The 8,927-nt window shown below is 43.1% G+C and overlaps 1 protein-coding gene across 1 annotated transcript; it reads right to left on the bottom strand.

Annotated features, from left to right (window-relative positions):
• Positions 1 to 811: 811 nt before the first annotated feature.
• On the bottom strand, positions 812 to 7,958 carry LOC142795545 (uncharacterized). The gene is made up of 2 exons (XM_075886078.1): positions 3,917 to 7,958; positions 812 to 846 (listed from the first exon to the last, which is right to left on the bottom strand). Exons 1-2 carry the CDS (start codon positions 4,221 to 4,223, stop codon positions 812 to 814), a joined length of 342 nt encoding a protein of 113 aa, XP_075742193.1. The 5' UTR covers positions 4,224 to 7,958.
• Between the last annotated feature and the right edge of the window lie 969 nt (positions 7,959 to 8,927).

Consider the following 8,927-nt stretch of genomic DNA (forward strand, 5'->3'; position numbering starts at 1 on the left):
GAAAGTGAACAGTGAACTGTTGTCAACTCGCCCATGTGTTAGAAACGTGTTAGAAATGTGTTAGAAACGTTGAAAACTGCAGTTTTCAACGTTTCTAACACATTTATAGTATATTGTCGTGGCTGCATACGTACGATTGTAAACACACACACACACACACACACACACACATATATATATATATGTATATATATATATATATATAATATCAGAAGTTAAAGTGTATGTAGAGAAACCAATCTACAGAGCGAATAAAATTCGAGCTTCTCGCAAGTGATAGGCATTACATGAGTAAGAATGACATATTTCAGTGTTAACTCCGGTTATGTTTTATTAAGTGTGATTTCAAGGTGGTGTCCGCTTAGGAATTTGGAAAATCTTGCAGTCCCCTTAAAAAACGAACGAAAATTTGCATGACTTGGTATTATTTAGACATGCAATCAATTCTCTTATGAGTGCGTTCAATGAAGGCCGATGTATTTTGGTGTTAAATATATTTTGACAGTATTATTATTATATATGGATAATAATAGGAATACAAGTATATCACAGATTTAGTTTATATAAATGTGAGAAACTTCAGTTAAATAATATCAAAAACATTTAGGATGCTGGCTATATCAAAGAACTTGTTCACCACAAATGTTTAGGTGAATTGACAATATTTCCCTCATTTCTGACGAATTTACTTTGTCCTAGACAAGTTAGGCTCGCGTGAATACTTTTTTAACGACGCAACTGAATATTAGCACAGAATGAGAAGGTGCTGAAATTTGGATTCCTTTTTCATGATATGAAGGTTTACTTACATTCAAGTACTAATTGCTTTCAGAAGTAGGATACCAGCTAGAAAAAAAGCAAAACACAAAAATTTATAAAAGTTTCATGTCAAGCTGATGTCATGCATACTTGATTGTAGAAAATAACAATAAGGCCATGGCATGAGCTATGAAGGCAATAGTTACTTATCCTTCCACAACGGAAAATCAGGAGGGTGGTGCAAACTTTTAGGTTGGCTAGTGAGCACTCTCCAAATATTTATCTCACTAGTTCGCTAACTTACACTTCCGGTAAGTTACCAAATACGTAATTTTCGCCAACCTCATCAAATTCCTTCAAGATATCTTTTTTCTAGTGGCTAAGGTACTCGGCTGCTGACCCGCAGGTCGCGGGTTCGCATCCCGGCTTTGGCGGCTGCATTTCCGATGGAGGTGAAAATGTTGTAGGCCCGTGTGCTCAGATTTGGGTGCACGGTAAAGAACACCAGGTGGTCGAAATTTCCGGAGCCCTCCACTACGGCGTCTCTCATAATCATATGGTGGGTTTGGGACGTTAAACGCCACATATCAATCGGATATATCTTTTTTTACACCGGCACAGCATGGCTATTTCAAACATTTTTCATGCGAGACATAGCTGATATCATTCACTCCTAAACTGCATCATACCTTGAACCGTTCATCACACCAGGATTGCATTTCTTAGGTTAGTAAGTTGGTGACAGAAAACGACTGTCACTAACTACTACTATTTAAATTGAGCCTACTAACTAGTTTAGGGAGCAATTTCCTCAAGTGGAATGATTGTTTTCTAGGTAACGAAATTCTGAACGTTATTTGGAACAATCAGATTTCATCACCTGCTGTGGTTAACTCAAGCGTAACATAAGGGTCGGTACTTGATCTACGTTTGTTTATAATTTATAATAACGACCCTAATTTCTCTATTCCGCCTAATATTCACGTTTTTTACAGAGGATTGCGTCATTTTTATTAAATAACAAGTGATAATAGCAGTTCACTTTTTCAGTCTGATCTTAACGCTGCAGCAGCTCGGTGCACCACATGGTCGATAGCTTTAAACATGGACAAATGTCAAACGTAAGGTAATGCGCGCAACAAAGTCGGCCAACACCCCCCCCGCCCACCCCCCCACCTACATACTACTTAAAAAACGTCCCGCTTGGCTCGGGACGTTTTTGTTTTTCGATTCGGAACGATTCGGAATATAACTTATGGGTATTATTATCAGATCTAACCTATGTTGTATGCCTCACACTGAATACATTACCAATAATGCCAATCGCATTCTAGGTTACATACATCGTCTCTTCTCAAAAGAACTATATGCACTAAAGATGCTTTTATATCAAATAAATCAATTCGCTTCAAAATTGAATATGCCTCTTTTGTTTGAGATTTTTATTACATTGTTGAATGATCCACTTGAACTTGTACAAAATATCCCTGTCCATTTCGCACTTATATATTCGCATTGCTAGAATGACTTCAATGAATTCCAAATAAGGCCTTATTTCTCTTGATTCTCTTCCGGAAATATCCTGTTTGGCCACAATATACAACATATTCTACAATCCCACCTTTCCTGACCAACTAATATCTCAATGCCCAGTACCTATCTCATCGCATCGATCATGGCTGTATAGCATTATGTAACTCTCATAGTTTTTATCAATCATTCATACCTCAAACAACAACGCCATAGAACCCCCTACTTGAAGACATGGTAACTATTACTAATAATCATTTTTCCGATAAACCTTGCCTAAAATACTGTGTAACTAAAAAATGTACCATGTTTATTGTTTAGCGTGGTGCATATTTATGTAATATGTTCCCATTGTATTCAGTTCGTTGTATTTAGGTAGCTAAAAGTGTATAATTTATAGTTTATTGTCTGTTGATTAAGTAATTTGGTGCTCTATTTTAGTTCGTGTTTACGTTGTAACCACTCCCTTCTATAGCGCCATACGGTCTTGAGCGTAATTAAAAAGAAATACATGATATGAACCACCTGTGACTGCCCCGGACAGGCATTGGTTCCGGGTTCGAACCCTGGACGAGGACGAAATTTTTGGCAAAGAAAAGCCTTTTTTTATATATACGTACGGATTTTCTTATGCCTTCGTGCTACAAACTGGTGGTTGTCTTTTTTCCTCTTCATATCTCTTCCAGAACCTTGCGGGCTTCTGCAGAACTTATTTGCATGTTGTAAGAGTATACGACTGCGTGATTATTTGCGTTACCTTAATAAGCCGTCTTCTCAGTATTTTATTTTCATAACAGGACTTTTTCTCTTGCGGTACTTACAGGTAGGCTTTACCTTATATTTGTTAGGAAACAGGTTCTCTACGAACTGAATGATGGCACTCTTGTCTCGGTGTTTTCGTAAAAATTAATTTAAATGCTAGCAGATGTTCCTTTTACTTCTTGAATGAATAATTTATAAAACACCGTGCGTCACTGTGTACGTGTGTCTGTGGTGTCATTCAAGAGAATAGTGTGCCCGTGTCTTAGTTTGTGATTTTCGCGCTGTTTTTACCTCGTTATTGGGACCGAAGGGGTTTTAAACAGAAAGAGCACACGCAAAAAGAAATTGTCGCTCGCGGCAGTCTTGAATGATTAGCCTTATGGCTAGCAACTGCTTCGAGAATGCAGTGATAGCAGGTGACGGGGTATGGCTTCTAAAACATAATATTCCAGTGGCGAGTTGTGAAAGAATGTTGCAAATAGCTTACAAATTTCTGAGCGTTAATATTTGAGAATTGCATACCACGCTTGCCTACTAGATGATTTTGGCTGAACACAATAAGGGTTGGATATAAGCACCCCTATATTGTTTCAATTGGCACTCGGCGCACAGAGCCAATAGCTGGTAAATAATTCCTTTTGACTCACTGAAAGACGCTTATTGGATCCGTAAAAATATTTATTTGAAACACGGCTAATGTAAAGCTCAGTAAAAAGTGAATAGACACATAATAATTTTTTGCGAATAGTGAGTAGACGCCTAACACAATACATTCTATGGTGAAAAGTGAATTAATCCTAAATATATCTCTAAGAACAATTTGTAAGGGAAGCATAAGCCGTGCATGGCGTCTACAAAATCTTACCTGATGCCCTGCTATGCACCTCTTGGATTCCATGCTCCGTTGTCTTGGCTGGAGATAGATGGTCCGCTAGCTGAGCGAGGTATGAAATACGGCTGGTAGCTTTTGTGACCTCTATTGTCATAGGCTCCTGAATAAACATTAAAATCTCTGCGGCTAGTACTTTGACTGAGATAACCACGAGAGCCGTCGGAATGATAGAGTGGATTCTTGGTGTTGTAGCCAGGGTTTGATGCAAGGCTGGCGGGTATAGCTCGGTACCCAGTGGTAACAGGAAAACGGGAGTTATCGGTTTTTCCACCTCCGCCATTATGGCCTACATCAAAGCCGTATGTGCTAGAAAATGGGTTAGCTGAGTCATGTTTGCGGGAATACGGAACCAGTGGGCCCCCTGAGTATTTGTACTTGCTAGGGTAGCTCGACATTGAATCTATTAGGTGTCCATTAAGGTTAGAATTCATAGTAGTGTCTGTGTTAGGGGAGTCTTCGCTACCACCAATACCTACCGACCATCCCTTCCCTTCGCTAGCTGATATGGAAGTCCCAGTGCCCAGAAGAGTATGCCTTGTGCTGTCCACAGTGAAACCTCTTGAGGCTATCGGAGCTTCACCGAAGCCAGCAGGCCAGCCCCCTCCAGCTTCTATACTCGGAGAACCAGTGTCGCCTTCTAAATGATTCGAAGCACCAGATAATGTAAAGGCTTTGTCACTGCGTGAACGGGTAGAAAGTACCCTTTTTATGGAGCGTATACTGTAAGGGATGAATCGGTATTCGTTAGTAGGATTAGGCTGTCCACTAGAAATACTGTGGTACCCTGTTTCGTATTCGGATGTTGTGGTCAATGTGGACGGACGTCTGAGGTCCTTTAGAGCACTATTCATTTTGTAATCAGGATTGTCTCTTGAGTTTCTCACGACATTGTATGTCTCGAAGCCCGCTTCATGAGCCGGTCCTGTAAAGCCAGTTTGAAAGGAAGATGGACGCGTTTCAAGAACAGGGACGTTATAGCCGCCGCTATTTTCAGAGCGCACTACGCCTCCAGCAGCAAATGAACGTCTAGTGCGTTTAGTTGCCTTTTCGAACCTGAGCTGGTTCATGAAATGGCGCCGGGCTCCGACTATATCATAATGACCTGAATAGTCTAGTTTGTAGGCTGCGTCACCTTGTTTTATGGTGGAACCCACGTCACCGATGCCAGTAGCAGTTGGTGATCTGACGGTCAAAGCATGATCACCCCTGCTATCTCCGGATGTTGTTTTCCAGCCTTTGGCAGTAGAATGTTGAAGTACAGGTACTCTTTGGTTACTGGAAAACCTGTGGGGTTGACTGCCAGTCTCGAAATTCCGAAAATCTAGGTACCTTCCTGGTTCGTACGAATCAACTTTAGGAGTATTAGAACTGGAAGTTATACTGCTCGGTAAATATTTGTAGGAAGAAGTGACTTCACGTTCAGTTGTTCGGCGTTCAGCATTGAAGTCGCCGTTAAATGTCGGTGAATAGGTAGGATTTGTTGGCTGTTCGCTCACTCCAGTTACGGTGAATGGGGAACCAGCAGGGCCACCAACACTTTTAGAAGAATATGTTACTTTAGGAACAGCCACAACCGGTTGAGTTGTAGGGTCAATGGTAAAACGAGAATCCAGAACTCCAGGGTATCTGGAATCATTCGTTGCAAGACTTCCAAACTGTGCTTGCTGAGGTTGTGTTCTATAACTACTAGTGTGGGAGCGTCCACCAGGATTCCTTGTTTCCGCTAAGCTGGGTGGTGGTGGCCACATGCGTGTGGTTTGGGGAATTTCTGTCTGGACCAAACTTCTCATGGTACGCGGAGGTTGAAACCCGAAGTGTTTTTCATCGTTGGCTAAGCTCATGCTGGCAAAGTTGGTGAGGCTTGCACTTTCAGGTAAGGTACTGTATCCACCACCACTGGTCGATCGCTCTCCTCCGGCAGAAAGTTCGGTTTGTTGAGAAGCTTTCTTTGCACCGTCCAGTTCTCTGACAGAGCCCAACACTCCCACGTTTGCTGAGTTAGGGTTGTCATTCAAGTTGGTAAAAGGCTTGGTTATTCTACTAAAGCCGTACGTTTGCTCCCCAAGTTGCTGAGATGGGACCTGATGTGTGAATACAGGCTGGTTTGTGTTACTAGTCCGAATTCCTCTTAAATCTTGATGAAGTTCACTTCTATGGATTGGCTGGTCGGCACTACCAGCATTAGTAATTCCAGGTGTAGTATAGCCTTGTAAGCGTTCGGTTAAGTGGAAAATGCGAGAACGTGCTCCTGCAGATGTACGTGAGTTGGTATTTGAAATACTCGGTGGTGAACTGCTATAAATCAAGGAGTCGTACGATCCATGTCTTTGAGAGAACTGAGGTTGATTGCTTAAACCGGGCACATTTCGTTGTAGGTGCACAGACCCAGTGGTTCCGGTACCAAGAGATGGTTGCATGCGTCCAAAAGGATAGGACATTTTTAAAGGTAAGGACAATCTTGACATGCCACTAGAGAAGTCAGGCATTTGATGCCGAAAGGTGGGAGACGGGTACTGACCATGAACGCCGAAGTTTGCTCTTCCGCTGCTAGCAGAAAACGCTTTAAAATCACGTGCTTCACTGTAGAAGAAAGGCATTGCAGGGTTGACAGTTGCCGCAGTGATTCCAGATCTGGAGGAGCCTCCTAAGTGTTCAGAAGGACGTTGCCTATCAAAACCCACTCCAGTGGGACCTTCTGTTCGGCTAATTTGAAAACCAAGCGGTGAAGTAACATGCGTGAAAGATCGGTGTGCTACGGTAATTCCGGCAGGAGAAGGAGAATTGATAAAACTTGGTGCATTCATGAGTGGACGAGGTGCCGCAGCATTTCCAGAAGTTGAGGCTCGCACGTGTACAGAAGGTTGCGAAACCGTTGACGGCACCATTGATTCTATCGTACCACTACCATATCAGGGAATTTCTCTTCCATGAAACTGAGCATGGTACTGACGGCTATTTGGAAACTGCGGTCTTGTACGAATAGCAGGAAATCCTCTCATATGTTCACCCGCTACTTGTGAAACAGGAGATTGTCGAGGGATACCTGTCACTTCAATAGATCCAGATTTTGCAGAAAGATCTATTAGTTTGGCAATGGGGAGAGTGTTTTCACCCGATTCCATAGGCACTCCTGTAGCACTAGTTGAAAAGTTGGGAGGTCGATTTGAATAGCCGAGAGGGCCGTATGCTTCATTTTTATTGGGGTATTGAGTCGTATTAATTACTCCGGAAGTCTTCATGAGCATGTATTCAGCTCCAATATTATGAGTAATAGGGTAAGCTTGATCAGTTATCGCCATGTCAGAGTCCTGGTTGAGTGCGTGTGATTTTAATACATCATTGGTTGAACCAAGCGGTTTCATTCTAGGGGCAGGAAGTACAGTGCTACGGCGATATTGCATTTGCGTTCTTACGATGCTCCTAGAGGACCGTCCTGCGTCATTAAGCACTTCGACTGTGCGGGAAGGTTGGTCGTGTGTACCAGCAGTGATGACCATTCTCGAATTGGAGGGACCTTGAAAGTATGTCGAAGCGCGGAGTATGTTAGATCTGACTCCTGCAGGGGTTCGTACGCGGCTGATTGAAGTGCCGGAAGGTAGGCTGTTATAGGGAAAGAAGCTGTACGCTGCGGCCCTATGGTGAGGTAGAGATGGATTCATTAAATCAGGCATCTTATTCACTTTGGCTACAGCTCCAGTGTGTCCGTAAGCAGACGAAACTTGATTGTGTCCAAGGGGATGAGAAGCCATTGGTGTTACAGATGGTTCTGATGTGCCACTGCCGAGACGTTCAATTTCGCGATCATGAGTTGGGTATCGTTGGTCATCTTGCGCATCCATTTTCGGGCTGCTGCCTGGCAAACCTTCATGCTCACGGACATCATTTGGGTGGATTGGATGGTCAGTGGTGGTGGTAGCGCCAATTATTCCAGTTGGGGGCGGAACTTTTTTGGATGTTGAAGCATGATAGATAAGCATTCCAGCTCCTGTAGGTGCCCCTGTGCTGCTAGTAGAAAAGCCGGATGGTACATCACTATGAATAAAAGAGCCGTAATCTCCTCTGTTTTGGGAAATACCAGGTGGATTGCTTAAGCTGGGAACATTTCTCAGCATCTCTGCGGATCCAGTGTTTCCAATACTGGGGGAAGCTTGAACGTGCACCAAAGGTTCAGGGGTCCTAGTGGCTGTAGAAGATTGGGATTTTCCACTAGAAAGACCAGAAGGATGAATTCCAAAGGCATGAGGCCCATTTTCACGGCTATTTAACGCTGGAGGTCTCGGTGTACCATCTAGGAAACGACTCACATGCGCGTGGAATTCATTTGAGAGGAAACGTTCCACATTTGTGCTCGGAACTCTAGCTGCTCCAACTGTGTTATAGCCCAAGCTCTTGGATGAGTGGAACATATTGGAACGCAATCCTGTAGGCACTCCTGTGCTGCTTATTGAAAAGCCTGACGGCAGACTTATATCTGCGAACAGACCATAGGCGCGATTGCTGCTAATCTGCTGCTTGTTGGTGGCATTAGGCACACCATTTGTTACTTTAACTGCTGCGTTTTGGATTGGCTGCTGGCGAAGCCCATTTCGTCCAGTAAACTTAAGCGTTCCAAGAATACCTAAACGCGGTTTTTCCAAACCACCAAGTGCCAACAGGGGTACTGAGGATTTAGTGTTCCAACTGTATGGAAAATTTTTATGGCCGGAGGAGCCAGCCTCTTGGTTATTCTCCGGAGGTTTTCTTATCACATCTTGAACGATGCCTGATATAGGTTTCCCAACTGAGGGAGCATTTTCTGAGAGAGCACCTTCAGTTTTTGTTATGGCAGGAGCTAATTTGTCCCCTAAAGGTGCTGAAGAATATCTGAACGGGGAACCTCTTTTTGGAGGGATTACCGAGTTGACGGCTACGGCCAAAGGTTTACTTTTATGTATGGAGTTACTGCCGCTGGAGCCATGCAGGTCTCCACTTGCTATACCATCAG

The sequence above is a fragment of the Rhipicephalus microplus genome, unplaced genomic scaffold, assembly GCF_043290135.1.
Source record: "Rhipicephalus microplus isolate Deutch F79 unplaced genomic scaffold, USDA_Rmic scaffold_722, whole genome shotgun sequence".
Taxonomy (NCBI): Eukaryota; Metazoa; Arthropoda; class Arachnida; order Ixodida; family Ixodidae; genus Rhipicephalus; species Rhipicephalus microplus.